At 41.6% G+C, this 17,998-nt stretch overlaps 1 protein-coding gene across 1 annotated transcript in view; it reads right to left on the bottom strand.

Moving 5' to 3' along the window:
- Nucleotides 1-110: 110 nt before the first annotated feature.
- Klp61F (Kinesin-like protein at 61F) overlaps nucleotides 111-17,998 on the bottom strand; it is a 165,694-nt gene continuing 147,806 nt past the window's right edge. Inside the window, exons 20-21 of the mRNA XM_071678934.1 lie at nucleotides 11,491-11,595; nucleotides 111-5,734 (exon numbers count right to left, since the gene is read on the bottom strand). Coding sequence (XP_071535035.1) covers nucleotides 5,582-5,734; nucleotides 11,491-11,595 — 258 coding nt within the window. The 3' untranslated portion in view covers nucleotides 111-5,581. The remainder of the gene's footprint in view (nucleotides 5,735-11,490; nucleotides 11,596-17,998) is intronic.

The following is a 17,998-nucleotide window of genomic DNA, read 5'->3' as shown; positions in this document are numbered from 1 at the left end:
TTGATTGCCTTTAACCTATTTTATATACATACTTCCCTAGAAGTCAAAGAAGGATGGATACCCTCTAAACAGTAACATGTTCTGTGTTTTCATAATAATAAAAAGCCCTCTTTCTTACTACTTTTATTTTATACATAATTACTTTCACATACCTAATGAAAGAAGAAATACATTCTAAGGATAAAGTACACACATATAATTGAAAGATATCCTAAAACCACCACGAAAACAATTTGATACATTCATAAGACTCTAAAAGTAACCTTAAAATTATCCATTATGCAAGATATTTGAACTATGCACTTTGCTCAGGCTTCATCCCTGGACAATTCATCACGTATAACATAAAATGACACCATGCGGAAAAAAAGGCTGCTATAATGAGTAAGCCCTTGCATCACAAGGTAAAATAAACAAAATTCCTCTATACTTTAGTCAGAATTCTGCACTACAACTTTTACAGAAAAACATACTCTGAACATGTGTACAAAACTCATGAAATTTTTACTGTGAAAGTTAAACATATTCTATCATGCTCACAATAAAAAAAAAGTAAAATCTCAAGTGAAATGACAAAGATAATCTATGAAAAATAGGCATGTCATTAAAAAAAAGAAAATTCTATATTACATAAATAGCTCATTACAATAGACATATGTGCATTCAGTATCAATAAAACCATCTTTGTGTGCTTCCTTACAAAACTTCTGCCATAGAGAATTAAGCATTTCTTATGTACACTTAACTTTCCAAGTCAAAAGTTTGTCTTTTGATCTTGCAAATATCAACCATACATTAATCACAGGATAAAACATAACTCATACAGAATATTAATGAAAGAAAAAAATTTGACATCAAAATAACTAAAGCATTTACATTACAAATTATCAGTGGCAATGTATTTGTTTATTTCAAAATAATGACAATATTTTTCCATTCTGCTTACAAAATAATCAATCCATACCATCTTGCTTATAGTTCTCATTATCACTCCCTAATCTGTACAAATTTATTAAACAATCTGTTGGTTTCTCTTCACAACAAAAACTTTGGCCAGAACTTATACATCATCAGTAGCAAGATGTTTCTTTAGTCAAAACTCTTTATCATATATAAGGCATTACCAAACTCTGCCTGTCTGTGGTTATGCCAGGAGTGATGAGTCACCTTCTGTGAGGCTGAGCCACCAGAATACAATGTCATTGAAGAACTTCTCTCTCCAAATAAGTCCATCCTTTCCTTCTACTGACTGTAGTGCAGCCTTGTGACTGCAGAAAAGGGTCCTAAGGATCTATAATAATAATAATAGAATAATAATTTCAGATGTGACTGTTTCCTTACTTAATGCACAAGAGTCCATATACCCTTCCCATACACCACAGTTGGTACATAATTCCATCAAATACTCGTATCATTTCAGAACTAATCATTAACTTTTTATTGTTGGGTTCAAACATTTCATTTTTTTTTCATACTTGCTCGCCATTTCCCATGTGAGCAGAGTAATGTCAAGAACATATGACAGAGCCTTTGAGGGAAAATTCCTCAAGTGACTCCTTGCTCTGTTCCTTCTTTTGGAAAGTAATACAGGAAGGGAGGATTTCAGCCATCCACTTCCACCCCTCTTAATCACCTTCTACAACATGCAGGGAATGCATAGGCAGTATTCTTTCTCCCCTATACCTTGGGAAAACATACATTTCATGTCTAACTATAAAAATGTGAAGGGACCACACATCTGTTTACCTATATCCAACACATTACTTTCCACTACACAGATGATGGATAGCCAGCACAGAAATTCTTATGACCTCCAACCCCCTATCTACAACAAGGCTTTACAGACGTTTCTGTGGTTTTCCCCAACTGGTTCATATGCCCTGGTTCAGTCCACTGATAGACAATCAACCCGTATGCCCCATTATTCCAATTTGCTCTATCCTGTACATGCCTTACACCCTACTGCATATTCAAGCCCCAAGCACAAAATCTTTTTTCACTCCATCCTTCAATTGCCAATTTGGTCTCCCTCTTTTCCTTTTCCCATCCACTTCTGTCGCATATACCCTTCTCGTCGACCTCTCCTCAATCATTCTCTTCATATGTCCAAACCATTTTAGCTCACCTTCCTCAGCTCTCTCAACCACATTCTTCTTATAATAACACCTTTCTCCTACCCTTTTATTACTTACTTGATCAACCCACCTCACACCATATACTGTCCTCAAACACTTCATTTCCAACACATCCATCCTCCTTCGCACATCCTCATCTACAGACCATGCCTCACCCCCATACATTGTTAGAATTACTATACCTTCAAACATACCCATTTTTGCCTGCACAGAGAAATGATCTCTCTTTCCAAACATTCCTCCACCCCCTCATTCACCCTATGACTTACTTCTGCTTCAATTGTTTCATTCACTGATATGTCTACTCCCAGGTGTCAGAACACTGCACGTGTTCCAAATTTTTGCCATTCAAACTCCCATCCCAGCTAACTTGTTCCTCTTCCCTGCTAAACCCAATAACCCTGTTTCCATCCACATTCCATCTCAGCTTCCTTCTTCCAAACACTCTTCTAAACTTAGACACCAACCTCTACAGCTTCCCTCTCAAATCTACCACCAGTGTTGTGTCATCAGCAAACAACAGCTGACTCACTACTCAGCCCCATCTGCCATGGAACACATACTTGCCCAATTCTCCAAGACCTCTGCACCCTCGTCCCCCACCATCCCACCCACAAGCAAATCAAACAACCATGGAGACACTACACACCTTTTGCAGATGCACCTTCACCAAGAACCACTCGCTATTCTCTTTTCTCACCTGCACACACACCCCACACTCAATAAAAACTCACTACTTCTAGTGGTTCTCCTCCCATGCGACAAATTTTGAAGACCTTCCACAAAAAATCTCTGTCAAACCCAACATATGTTTTCTTCAGAACCACAAATGCCACACGCAAATCCTTCTGTTTATCTAAGCATTTCTCACAAACATTTTTCAAAGCAAACATCTGATCCACATGTCCTCTACTACTCTTGAGACCACACTGCTCCTCCTTAGTCTGATGCTCAGCACATACCTCTACCTTCCGTATCACCACTCTCCTGTAACTCATGAGGTACACTCAAGACACCCATACCTCTGTAATTCAAACACTCACCTTTGTCTATCTTGTCTTTGGACAGTGGTACCATATATGCATTCCACCAATCCTCAGGGACCTCACCATGATCCATACATACATTGAAAACCCTAACCAACCAATTGAAAACACAGTCACCCCCTATCTTAAGGTCAATTGCAATACCTTCCACTCCAGCTGCCTTGACACATTCCATCATGTGCCAGGCTTTCATCACCACCTCTTTCTTCACCACACCATGACTCACTTCACATACCTCATCAACCCAAACACCCTAAATCTGCCGTCTTATCATCAGACTCATTCAATTGTCCTTCAAAATACTCTATCTCCTTCTTACCTCATCACTACCTTTTATCACTTCCCATTTGCCCTCTTCACTGATGTTCCCATTTGTTTTCTTGTCTTTCTCACACTGCTAACTTCCTTCCAAAATATCTTATTTTCTCTGAAGTTTACCGATAACCGATCATCCCAACTCTCATTTGCCCTCTTTTTCAACCTTTCTCTTGACCTTCTAACAGATGATATGAATTCAAATACCACATGTAAGGCATGTGTACGAGTAGGAAGAGAGGTAAGTGATTGGTTCTCAGTGAATGGCGGTTTGCGGCAGGGGTGTGTGATGTCCCCTGATGTCTCCAAGGTTGTTTAATTTGTTTATGGATGGGGTAGTTAGGGAGGTGAATGCAAGAGTTTTGGAGAGAGGGACAAGTATGAAGTCTGTTGTGGATGTGAGAGCTTGGGAAGTGAGTCAGTTGTTCACTGATGATACAGCACTGGTGGCTGATTCGGGTGAGAATCTGCAGAAACTGGTGGCTGAGTTTGGTAAAGTGTGTGAAAGAGGAAAGTTGAGAGTAAATGTGAATAATAGCAAGGTTATTAGGTACAGTAGGGTTGAGGGACAAGTAACTTGGGAAGTATGTTTGAATGGAGAAAAACTGGAGGAAGTGAAGTGTTTTAGATATCTGAGAGTGGATTTGGCAGCAGATGGAACCGTGGAAGTGGAAGTCAGTCATAGGCTGGGGGAGGGGGCAAAACTTCTGGGAGCGTTGAAAAATGTGTGGAAGGTGAGAATGTTATCTCAGAAAGCAAAAATGGGTATTTTTGAAGGAATAGTGATTCCGACAATGTTATATGGTTGTGAGGCATGGCCTATAAATAGTTGTGCGGAGGAGGGTGGATGTGTTGGAAATGAGATGTTTGAGGACAATATGTGGTGTGAGGCGGTTTGATCGAGTAAGTAATGAAAGGGTATGAGATGTGTGGTAATAAAAAGAGTGTGGTTGAGAGAGCAGAAGAGGGTGTCTTGAAATGGTTTGGTTACATGGACAGAATGAGTGAGGAAAGATTGACAAAGAGGATATATGTGTCAGGGGTGGAGGGAGCGAGAAGTGAGAGACCAAATTGGAGGTGGAAAGATGGAGTGAAAAAGATTTTGAGTGATCAGGGCCTGAACATGCAGGAGGATGAAGGCGTGCAAGGAATAGAGTGAATTGGAACGATGTGGTATACCGGGGTAGATGTGCTGTCAATGGATTGAGCCAGGGCATGTGAAGCATCTAGGGTAAACCATGAAAAGTTCTGTGGGGCCTGGATGTGGAAAGGGAGCTGTGTTTTCGGTGCATTATACATGACAGCTAGAGACTGAGTGTGAACAAATATGGCCTTTGTTGTCTTTTCCTAGTGCTACCTCGCATACATGCGGGGAGAGGGGGTTGTTATTCCATGTGTGGCGGGGTGGCAATGGGAATAAATAAAGGCAGACAGTATGAATTATGTACATGTGTATATATGTATATGTCTGTGTGTGTATACATATGTGTACATTGAGATGTATAGGTATGTATATTTGTGTGTGTGGACGTGTATGTATATACATGTGTATGAGGGTGGGTTGGGCCATTCTTTCATCTGTTTCCTTGTGCTACCTCGCTAACGCGGGAGACAGCGACAAAGCAAAATATAATATATAATATATATCTCTATTACCCTATTATTACTTACTCGATCAAACCACCTCACACCACACATTGTCCTCAAACATCTCATTTCCAGAACATCCACCCTCCTGCACACAACTCTATCCATAGCCCACGCCTCGCAACCATACAACATTGTTGGAACCACTATTCCTTCAAACATACCCATTTTTGCTTTCCGAGATAATGTTCTTGACTTCCACACATTCTTCAAGGCTCCCAGAATTTTCACCACCTCCCCCACCCTATGATTCACTTCCGCTTCCATGGTTCCATCCGCTGCCAAATCCACTCCCAGATATCTAAAACATTTACATTTATCTAAAACATTTACATTTTGCATCAAAATGAAGTTTTGTATAAATGGGAAAATTCTAACCAAAGTGATGACTATGAACCTTAACTAGATACAACTCCTAAATTGTTTATTTACTGAGTTCTAGTTCTGCATGCCCAGTATTCTTCTGGGTCGTGTCACAGTCTCAGATGCAGCCAACTTCTCCATGCTTGTGCTTGGGTAAAGGTTAGGCTGCTTCAGTTCCCGCTTCTTTGTGCTTCCTAAACGTATCAATTTGATGTTCTCTTTGTTCTCCTTTAAGGAAAAAATGATACAGGTAAGTACATGCATAAGTGTATATAACTCCCTATATGTATGGGCATGCACTGACGAGCATACAAATATACATCATACAATGAAAATCAAGAAGCAACATCAAGACTGTGCATGAAGCAGTAAAAGTATGCTCTTCTCTGAGAAGGTAAACTAGCATTAAAGAGGAATTTCAATTATGAATTACATAGTCTTTATCAATATTATTTATTCATTTATTTTATTTTATTTTTTTTTGCTTTGTCGCTGTCTCCCGCGTTTGCGAGGTAGCGCAAGGAAACAGACGAAAGAAATGGCCCAACCCACCCCCATACACACGTCCACACACGCAAATATGCATACCTACACAGCTTTCCATGGTTTACCCCAGACGCTTCACATGCCTTGATTCAATCCACTGACAGCACGTCAACCCCGGTATACCACATCGCTCCAATTCACTCTATTCCTTGCCCTCCTTTCACCCTCCTGCATGTTCAGGCCCCGATCACACAAAATCTTTTTCACTCCATCTTTCCACCTCCAATTTGGTCTCCCTCTTCTCCTCGTTCCCTCCACCTCCGACACATATATCCTCTTGGTCAATCTTTCCTCACTCATTCTCTCCATGTGCCCAAACCATTTCAAAACACCCTCTTCTGCTCTCTCAACCATGCTCTTTTTATTTCCACACATCTCTCTTACCCTTACGTTACTTACTCGATCAAACCACCTCACACCACACATTGTCCTCAAACATCTCATTTCCAGCACATCCATCCTCCTGCGCACAACTCTATCCATAGTCCACGCCTCGCAACCATACAACATTGTTGGAACCACTATTCCTTCAAACATACCCATTTTTGCTTTCCGAGATAATGTTCTCGACTTCCACACATTCTTCAAGGCTCCCAGAATTTTCGCCCCCTCCCCCACCCTATGATCCACTTCCGCTTCCATGTTTCCATCCGCTGCCAGATCCACTCCCAGATATCTAAAACACTTCACTTCCTCCAGTTTTTCTCCATTCAAACTCACCTCCCAATTGACTTGACCCTCAACCCTACTGTACCTAATAACCTTGCTCTTATTCACATTAACTCTTAACTTTCTTCTTTCACACACTTTACCAAACTCAGTCACCAGCTTCTGCAGTTTCTCACATGAATCAGCCACCAGCGCTGTATCATCAGCGAACAACAACTGACTCACTTCCCAAGCTCTCTCATCCCCAACAGACTTCATCCTTGCCCCTCTTTCCAAAACTCTTGCATTCACCTCCCTAACAACCCCATCCATAAACAAATTAAACAACCATGGAGACATCACACACCCCTGCCGCAAACCTACATTCACTGAGAACCAATCACTTTCCTCTCTTCCTACACGTACACATGCCTTACATCCTGGATAAAAACTTTTCACTACTTCTAACAACTTGCCTCCCACACCATATATTCTTAATACCTTCCACAGAGCATCTCTATCAACTCTATCATATGCCTTCTCCAGATCCATAAATGCTACATACAAATCCATTTGCTTTTCTAAGTATTTCTCACATACATTCTTCAAAGCAAACACCTGATCCACACATCCTCTACCACTTCTGAAACCACACTGCTCTTCCCCAATCTGATGCTCTGTACATGCCTTCACCCTCTCAATCAATACCCTCCCATACAATTTGCCAGGAATACTCAACAAACTTATACCTCTGTAATTTGAGCACTCACTCTTATCCCATTTGCCTTTGTACAATGGCACTATGCACGCATTCCGCCAATCCTCAGGCACCTCACCATGAGTCATACATACATTAAATAACCTTACCAACCAGTCAACAATACAGTCACCCCCTTTTTTAATAAATTCCGTTGCAATACCATCCAAACCTGCTGCCTTGCCGGCTTTCATCTTCCGCAAAGCTTTTACTACCTCTTCTCTGTTTACCAAATCATTTTCCCTAACCCTCGCACTTTGCACACCACCTCGACCAAAACACCCTATATCTGCCACTCTATCATCAAACACATTCAACAAACCTTCAAAATACTCACTCCATCTCCTTCTCACATCACCACTACTTGTTATCACCTCCCCATTTGCGCCCTTCACTGAAGTTCCCATTTGCTTCCTTGTCTTACGCACTTTATTTACCTCATTCCAGAACATCTTTTTATTCTCCCTAAAATTTAATGATACTATATCATTATAAAGGTATATGAATAAGAGATGGCCAGAGAGCATTATTGGATTACGTGTTAATTGACAGGCGCGCGAAAGAGAGACTTTTGGATGTTAATGTGCTGAGAGGTGCAACTGGAGGGATGTCTGATCATTATCTTGTGGAGGCTAAGGTGAAGATTTGTATGGGTTTTCAGAAAAGAAGAGTGAATGTTGGGGTGAAGAGGGTGGTGAGAGTAAGTGAGCTTGAGAAGGAGACTTGTGTGAGGAAGTACCAGGAGAGACTGAGTATAGAATGGAAAAAGGTGAGAACAATGGAAGTAAGGGGAGTGAGGGAGGAATGGGATGTATTTAGGGAATCAGTGATGGCTTGCGCAAAAGATGCTTGTGGCATGAGAAGCGTGGAAGGTGGGTTGATTAGAAAGGGTAGTGAGTGGTGGGATGAAGAAGTAAGATTATTAGTGAAAGAGAAGAGAGAGGCATTTGGACGATTTTTGCAGGGAAAAAATGCAATTGAGTGGGAGATGTATAAAAGAAAGAGACAGGAGGTCAAGAGAAAGGTGCAAGAGGTGGAAAAGAGGGCAAATGAGAGTTGGGGTGAGAGAGTATCATTAAATTTTAGGGAGAATAAAAAGATGTTCTGGGAGGAGGTAAATAAAGTGCGTAAGACAAGGGAGCAAATGGGAACTTCAGTGAAGGGCGCAAATGGGGAAGTGATAACAAGTAGTGGTGATGTGAGAAGGAGATGGAGTGAGTATTTTGAAGGTTTGTTGAATGTGTTTGATGATAGAGAGGCAGATATAGGGTGTTTTGGTCGAGGTGGTGTGCAAAGTGAGAGGGTTAGGGAAAATGATTTGGAAAACAGAGAAGAGGTAGTAAAAGCTTTGCGGAAGATGAAAGCCGGCAAGGCAGCAGGTTTGGATGGTATTGCAGTGGAATTTATTAAAAAAGGGGGTGACTGTATTATTGACTGGTTGGTAAGGTTATTTAATGTATGTATGACTCATGGTGAGGTGCCTGAGGATTGGCGGAATGCGTGCATAGTGCCATTGTACAAAGGCAAAGGGGATAAAAGTGAGTGCTCAAATTACAGAGGTATAAGTTTGTTGAGTATTCCTGGTAAATTATATGGGAGGGTATTGATTGACAGGGTGAAGGCATGTACAGAGCATCAGATTGGGGAAGAGCAGTGTGGTTTCAGAAGTGGTAGAGGATGTGTGGATCAGGTGTTTGCTTTGAAGAATGTATGTGAGAAATACTTAGAAAAGCAAATGGATTTGTATGTGGCAAGGTTATTAGGTACAGTAAGGGAATTGGGAGGTGAGTTTGAATGGAGAAAAACTGGAGGAAGTGAAGTGTTTTAGATATCTGGGAGTGGATCTGGCAGCGGATGGAACCATGGAAGCGGAAGTGGATCATAGGGTGGGGGAGGGGGCGAAAATTCTGGGAGCCTTGAAGAATGTGTGGAAGTCGAGAACATTATCTCGGAAAGCAAAAATGGGTATGTTTGAAGGAATAGTGATTCCAACAATGTTGTATGGTTGCGAGGCGTGGGCTATGGATAGAGTGGTGCGCAGGAGGATGGATGTGCTGGAAATGAGATGTTTGAGGACAATGTGTGGTGTGAGGTGGTTTGATCGAGTAAGTAACGTAAGGGTAAGAGAGATGTGTGGAAATAAAAAGAGCGTGGTTGAGAGAGCAGAAGAGGGTGTTTTGAAATGGTTTGGGCACATGGAAAGAATGAGTGAGGAAAGATTGACCAAGAGGATATATGTGTCGGAGGTGGAGGGAACGAGGAGAAGAGGGAGACCAAATTGGAGGTGGAAAGATGGAGTGAAAAAGATTTTGTGTGATCGGGGCCTGAACATGCAGGAGGGTGAAAGGAGGGCAAGGAATAGAGTGAATTGGAACGATGTGGTATACCGGGGTTGACGTGCTGTCGGTGGATTGAATCAGGGCATGTGAAGCATCTGGTGTAAACCATGGAAAGCTGTGTAGGTATGTATATTTACATGTGTGGACGTATGTATATACATGTGTATGGGGGTGGGTTGGGCCATTTCTTTCGTCTGTTTCCTTGCGCTACTTCGCAAACGCGGGAGACAGCGACAAAGGAAAAAAAAAAAAAAATATTTATGGATCTGGAGAAGGCATATGATAGAGTTGATAGAGATGCTCTGTGGAAGGTATTAAGAATATATGGTGTGGGAGGCAAGTTGTGAGAAGCAGTGAAAAGTTTTTATCGAGGATGTAAGGCATGTGTATGTGTAGGAAGAGAGGAAAGTGATTGGTTCTCAGTGAATGTAGGTTTGCGGCAGGGGTGTGTGATGTCTCCATGGCTGTTTAATTTGTTTATGGATGGGGTTGTTAGGGAGGTGAATGCAAGAGTTTTGGAAAGAGGGGCAAGTATGAAGTCTGTTGGGGATGAGAGAGCTTGGGAAGTGAGTCAGTTGTTGTTTGCTGATGATACAGTGCTGGTGGCTGATTCATGTGAGAAACTGCAGAAGCTGGTGACTGAGTTTGGTAAAGTGTGTGAAAGAATAAAGTTACTTATTCTGCATTCAGTCACTCCCATCACAATATCAATCAACATTCTTGCATACACTTTTCCTGGTATACTTAACAGACTTGTTTCCCTATAACTGATTCATACATCCTCAAACATAATTGAAAATACTGGTCTCGCAAACATTTCAGAATACAGGTTGAAGAAATGAGTTATGTGAGAGGAGCATGTGGTGACTGCATGGTATGAAGAAAGTAATGAAGGGGTAAATGAGCAACTGGTATGGCAGGGAATGCAAAGGGAATGAATTGTGGTGTGGTAGAAAGGGTGAAATGTAATACTTGGAGATGTTTTGGGCATATGGAAAAAATGCAAGATGGGAAGCTTACAAGCAGAGTGTATGACAGTACAATTAAAGGGTTGTTGTAGGAGGAAGACCACCTGTGACATGGGGAAACAGAGTTGAAGAGTTCTGGAGGGAGAGAAATGGTGGAAGTATGTGGAATGGCGCATGCAAGGGAGGCATGTAAGGACACGGATAAGTGGAGAATCTTTTGACATGGCTGCCCCTTAATGGGAGTTTCTGAAGGGAATAAACATCAAAGACAAAGATAAAACAGACAGACAGACATCTAACTACTGTCTTTTATCAATCTACCATGCCTGAGGGTATAAGAACATATAGGCGCGCCATGAATGTAGCCCACTGATGAATGAATAAATTCAACGTGAAATTTTTCTAAAATATACCTGTATCAACTCTTTGCTGATCTATGTAAACATAAACAAAAAGAATAGATGTCCATACAAAATTTCAATTGATTTTCAAAATTCTGGGATTTTGTTTCTTCTTACATAAATGGCTTTCAAATACAATAGAAGCTGCCAGCACTAGTAAAGATCAACAGAAAAAGTGGTAGTATGTCCAAGCCCTAAGCCATTATATGAATTTCAAGCTGATCAGCTCCCTCCATTGCAAGCATGTATAATTTTCATCAACAGGCTCTAAATTCCCCACATATATCCACCTCCAATAACACAATTCAAATAACTTTTTTCTTACTTTCAAGTCACCAAGTGATGAAGATGATGAAGAACGGGAGAGAGGAATACCAGAATCTTCCCGCTCCAGGGGAGGATTGGGGACTAAGAATGTTCTGGCTTCTCCCTGAAATAAAAATAATTAATCAAACTTTATTGTACATAAGATTTTTACATAAAAATCTTATCAAAAAATATCAATCCAGTTCAAAATGGCCTACATGAATTGATTTTATGACATGGAGATATGGCATAGGAGGAAAAACAGAAGTGCTTGTTTTTAGTAAAGGGGGAAAGACCAAATACAATACTGATGTCATAGTATGAGATCATAGATGTCAAAGTTATTTTTAGGAGGAATATGGAAAGCAATGGACCACAATATTTTGAAAAGATTCAGAAACAGTCACTCAACAGTATTGTGGAAGGCATTTGTCACCTGACTTTACAAATAACTTAGGTATGGTAATTTCAAATAGCAAATTTCCCCTCTGGGTCACAAAATATAGGTTAAAGCAACCTACTTTTGCTATGATGCTGAAGCAATCATCAGTATGCATGCACTAGCATATGAACTATCAAAGATTACTGCAATTAGAGATGGAAGTACAGAAGCTGAAAACTAAATTTCAAGTCACTGAGAGGTGTTATGAAATGAAAGAGGCACTCACGAAATTGAAAATTAAGATAAATGATCATGAGCACAGATCGTCATCATTTAAGGAAGGTTAATAAAGCACATAACCAAAGAAATGAAAGTAAAATGGTTGAAAAGCAGGAGAGATCATGAAGGGGCCATCCTAGAGCCTATTCATTAAGAAGAAATGCCTCTAACACTGAGTACTTATATTGATGAATACAGAGGGGAGGGATGTGCCATTTTTGGGCCTACGCAACAGACTCAAAGCATGAAGACTAATGTACTATGTCAGGAATCTGCCCAGGGCACTGCGTAAAGGTGTACATAAAATATGTCGTCAGAAACGATCAGCAAAATTTATGGTTTGGTAGATGAGAATTTCAGAAAAGTGCAGAACATACAGGATTAGCACTTCTTAGTGAAGAGTAAGATTAAAGATTAAGTCAGAAATACAGAGGATGATGAAACATTGTGCCTTTGTACAATGGCACTATGCAAGCATTCCGCCAATCCTCAGGCACCTCACCATGAGTCATACATACATTAAATAACCTTACCAACCAGTCAACAATACAGTCACCCCCTTTCTTAACAAATTCTACTGCAATGCCATCCAAACCCGCTGCCTTGCCAGCTTTCATCTTCCGCAAAGCTTTTACTACCTCTTCTCTGTTTACCAAATCATTCTCCCAAACCCTCTCACTTTGCACACCACCTCAACCAAAACACCCTATATCTGCCACTCTATCATCAAACACATTAAACAAACCTTCAAAATACTCACTCCATCTCACATCACCACTACTTGTTATCACCTCCCCATTAGCCCCCTTCACTGACATTCCCATATGTTCCCTTGTCTTACACACTTTATTTACCTCCTTCCAGAACATCTTTTTATTCTCCCTAAAATTTAATGATACTCTCTCACGCCAACTCTCATTTGCCCTCTTTTTCACCTCTTGCACCTTTCTCTTGACCTCCTGCCTCTTTCTTCCATACATCTCCCAGTCATTTGCATTATTTCCTGCAAAAATCGTCCAAATGCCTCTCTCTTCTCTTTCACTAACAATCTTACTTCTTCCTCCCACCACTCACTACCCTTTCCAATCTGCCCACCTCCCACGCTTCTCATGCCACAAGCATCTTTTGCGCAAGCCATCACTGCTTCCCTAAATACATCCTATTTCTCCCCCACTCCCTTTACGTCCTTTGTTCTCACCTTTTTCCATTCTGTACTCAGTCTCTCCTGGTACTTCCTCCCACAAGTCTCCTTTCCAAGCTCAGTTACTCTCACCACTATCTTCACCTCAACATTCTCTCTTTATATCTATTTTATTTATCATACTTTGTCGCTGTCTCCCACGTTAGCGAGGTAGCGCAAGGAAACAGACGAAAGAATGGCCCAACCCACCCACCCACATACACATGTATATACATACACGTCCACACACGCACATATACATACCTATTCATCTCAACGTATACATATATATACACACACAGACATATACATATATACACATGTACATAATTCATACTGTCTGCCCTTATTCATTCCCGTCGTCACCCCGAAAACCCCCCTCCCCCAAATGTGTGTCAGGTAGCGCTAGGAAAGACAACAAAGGCCACATTTGTTCACACTTAGTCTCCTATTTCATACTATTCGCCATTTCCCGCATTAGCGAGGTAGTGTTAAGAACAGAGGACTGGTCCTTTCAGGGAACATCCTCACCTGGTCCCCTTCTCCATTCCTTCTTTTGGAGAAAAAAAAAAAAAAAAAAAAAAAAAAAAAAAAAAAAAAAAAAAAAATAAAAGAGGGGAGGATTTCCAGCTCCCCGCTCACTCCCCTTTTAGTCACCTTCTACAACACACAGGGAATGCGTGGGAAGTATTCCTTTCTATCCTATCCCCAGGGAAATCCTCCCATCTCGTTTTTAGTTTTCCGAATCAAGAAACAGAGGAGGGAGCCAAGTGAGGATATTCCCTCAAAGGCTTAGTCCTCTGTTCTTAATGCTACCTTGCTAATGTGGGAAATGGCGAATAGTATGACACACACACGAGAGAGAGAGAGAGAGAGAGAGAGAGAGAGAGAGAGAGAGAGAGAGAGAGAGGTGGAAAGATGGAGTGAAAAAGATTTTGAGTGATCGGGGCCTGAACATGCAGGAGGGTGAAAGGCGGGCAATGAATAGAGTGAATTGGATCGATGTGGTATACCAGGGTCGACGTGCTGTCAATGGATTGAATCAGGGCATGTCAAGCATCTGAGGTAAACCATGGAAAGTTCTGTGGGGCCTGGATGCGGAAAGGGAGCTGTGGTTTCGGGCGTTATTGCATGACAGCTAAAGACTGAGTGTGAACAAATAGGGCCTTTGTTGTCTTTTCCTAGCGCTACCTCGCACACATGAGGGGGGAGGGGCATGGTATTCCATGTGTGGCGAGGTGGCGATGGGAATGAATAAAGGCAGACAGTGTGAATTGTGTGCATGTGTATATATGTAGGTGTCTGTGTGTGTATATATATGTATACATTGAGATGTATGGATATGTATATTTGTGTGTGTGGACATGTATGTATATACATGTGTATGGGGGTGGGTTGGGCCATTTCTTTCATCTGTTTCCTTGCGCTACCTCGCAAACGCGGGAGACAGCGACAAAGCAAAATAAAATAATATAAAATAAATAATACATATATATATTTATTTATATATTCATTTTGCTTTGTTGCTGTCTCCCGCGTTTGCGAGGTAGCGCAAGGAAACAGACAAAAGAAATGGCCCAACCCACCCCCATACACATGTATATACATACACGTCCACACATGCAAATATACATACCTATACATCTCAATGTACACATACATATACACACACAGACACATACATATATACCCATGCACACAATTCACACTGTCTGCCTTTATTCATTCCCATCGCCACCTTGCCACACATGGAATAACATCCCCCTCCCCCCTCATGTGTGCGAGGTAGCGCTAGGAAAAGACAACAAAGACCCCATTCGTTCACACTCAGTCTCTAGCTGTCATGCAATAATGCCCGAAACCACAGCTCCCTTTCCACATTCAGGCCCCACACAACTTTCCATGGTTTACCCCTGGCGCTTCATATGCCCTGATTCAATCCACCGACAGCACATCAACCCCGGTATACCACATCGATCCAATTCACTCTATTCCTTGCCCGCCTTTCACCCTCCTGCATGTTCAGGCCCCGATCACTCAAAATCTTTTTCACTCCATCTTTCCACCTCCAATTTGGTCTCCCACTTCTCCTCATTCCCTCCACCTCCGACACATATATCCTCTTGGTCAATCGTTCCTCACTCATTCTCTCCATGTGCCCAAACCATTTCAAAACACCCTCTTCTCCTCTCTCAACCACGCTCTTTTTATTTCCACACATCTCTCTTAACCTTACATAACTTACTCGATCAAACCACCTCACACCACATATTGTCCTCAAACATCTCATTTCCAGCACATCCATCCTCCTGCGCACAACTCTATCCGTAGCCCACGCCTCGCAACCATACAACATTGTTGGAACCACTATTCCTTCAAACATACCCATTTTTGCTTTCCGAGATAATGTTCTCGACTTCCACACATTCTTCAAGGCTCCCAGGATTTTCGCCCCCTCCCCCACCCTATGATTCACTTCCACTTCCATGGTTCCATCCGCTGCCAGATCCACTCCCAGATATCTAAAACACTGTACTTCCTCCAGTTTTTCTCCATTCAAACTTACCTCCCAATTGACTTGACCCTCAACCCTACTGTACCTAATAACCTTGCTCTTATTCACATTTACTCTTAACTTTCTTCTTTCACACACTTTACCAAACTCGGTCACCAGCTTCTGCAGTTTCTCACATGAATCAGCCACCAGCGCTGTATCATCAGCGAACAACAACTGACTCACTTCCCAAGCTCTCTCATCCACAACTGACTTCATACTTGCCCCTCTTTCCAAACTCTTGCATTCACCTCCCTAACAACCCCATCCATAAACAAATTAAACAACCATGGAGACATCACACACCCCTGCCGCAAACCTACATTCACTGAGAACCAATCACTTTCCTCTCTTCCTACACGTACACATGCCTTACATCCTCGATAAAAACTTTTCACTGCTTCTAACAACTTGCCTCCCACACCATATATTCTTAATACCTTCCACAGAGCATCTCTATCAACCCTATCATATGCCTTCTCCAGATCCATAAATGCTACATACAAATCCATTTGCTTTTCTAAGTATTTCTCACATACATTCTTCAAAGCAAACACCTGATCCACACATCCTCTACCACTTCTGAAACCACACTGCTCTTACCCAATCTGATGCTCTATACATGCCTTCACCCTCTTAATCAATACCCTCCCATATAATTTACCAGGAATACTCAACAAACTTATACCTCAGTAATTTGAGCACTCACTCTTATCCCCTTTGCCTTTGTACAATGGCACTATGCAAGCATTCCGCCAATCCTCAGGCACCTTACCATGAATCATACATACATTAAATAACCTTACCAACCAGTCAACAATACAGTCACCCCCTTTTTTAATAGATTCCACTGCAATACCATCCAAACCCGCTGCCTTGCCGGCTTTCATCTTCCGCAAAGCTTTTACTACCTCTTCTCTGTTTACCAAATCATTCTCCCTAACCCTCTCACTTTGCACCCCTCCTCGACCTAAACACCCTATATCTGCCACTCTATCATCAAACACATTCAACAAACCTTCAAAATACTCACTCCATCTCCTTCTCACATCACCACTACTTGTTATCACCTCCCCATTAGCCCCCTTCACTGAAGTTCCCATTTGCTCCCTTGTCTTACGCACTTTATTTGCCTCCTTCCAGAACATCTTTTTATTCTCCCTAAAATTTAATGATACTCTCTCACCCCAACTCTCATTTGCCCTCTTTTTCACCTCTTGCACCTTTCTCTTTACCTCCTGTCTCTTTCTTTTATACATCTCCCACTCAATTGCATTTTTTCCCTGCAAAAATCGTCCAAATGCCCCGCTCTTCTCTTTCACTAATAATCTTACTTCTTCATCCCACCACTCACTACCCTTTCTAATCAACCCACCTCCCACGCTTCTCATGCCACTAGCATCTTTTGCACAATCCATCACTGATTCCCTAAATACATCCCATTCTTCCCCCTTTCCCCTTACTCCCATTGTTCTCACCTTTTTCCATTCTGTACTCAGTCTCTCCTGGTACTTCCTCACACAAGTCTCCTTCCCAAGCTCACTTACTCTCACCACCCTCTTCACCCCAACATTCACTCTTCTTTTCTGAAAACATCTACAAATCTTTACCATAACCTCCACAAGATTACGATCAGACATCCCTCCAGTTGCACCTCTCAGCACAGTAACATCCAAAAGTCTCTCTTTCGCAAGCCTGTCAATTAACACGTAATCCAATAACGCTCTCTGGCCATCTCTCCTACTTACATACGTATACTTATGTATATCTCGCATTTTAAACCAGGTATTCCCAATTACCAGTCCTTTTTCAGCACATAAATCTACAAGCTCTTCACCATTTCCATTTACAACACTGAACACCCCATGTATACCAATTATTCCCTCAACTGCCACATTACTCACCTTTGCATTCAAATCACCCATCACTATAACCCGGTCTTGTGCATCAAAACCACTAACACACTCATTCAGCTGCTCCCAAAACACTTGCCTCTCATGATCTTTCTTCTCATGCCCAGGTGCATATGCACCAATAATCACCCATCTCTCTCCATCAACTTTCAGTTTTACCCATATTAATCGAGAATTTATATTTTTTCTTTTCTTTCAAACTATTCGCCATTTCCCGCA

Source organism: Panulirus ornatus, chromosome 29 (genome assembly GCF_036320965.1).
Source record: "Panulirus ornatus isolate Po-2019 chromosome 29, ASM3632096v1, whole genome shotgun sequence".
NCBI classification, from domain to species: domain Eukaryota; kingdom Metazoa; phylum Arthropoda; class Malacostraca; order Decapoda; family Palinuridae; genus Panulirus; species Panulirus ornatus.
The sequence above is the reverse complement of the archived record's forward strand: the minus strand, read 5'-3'. Positions and strand labels throughout refer to the sequence as shown.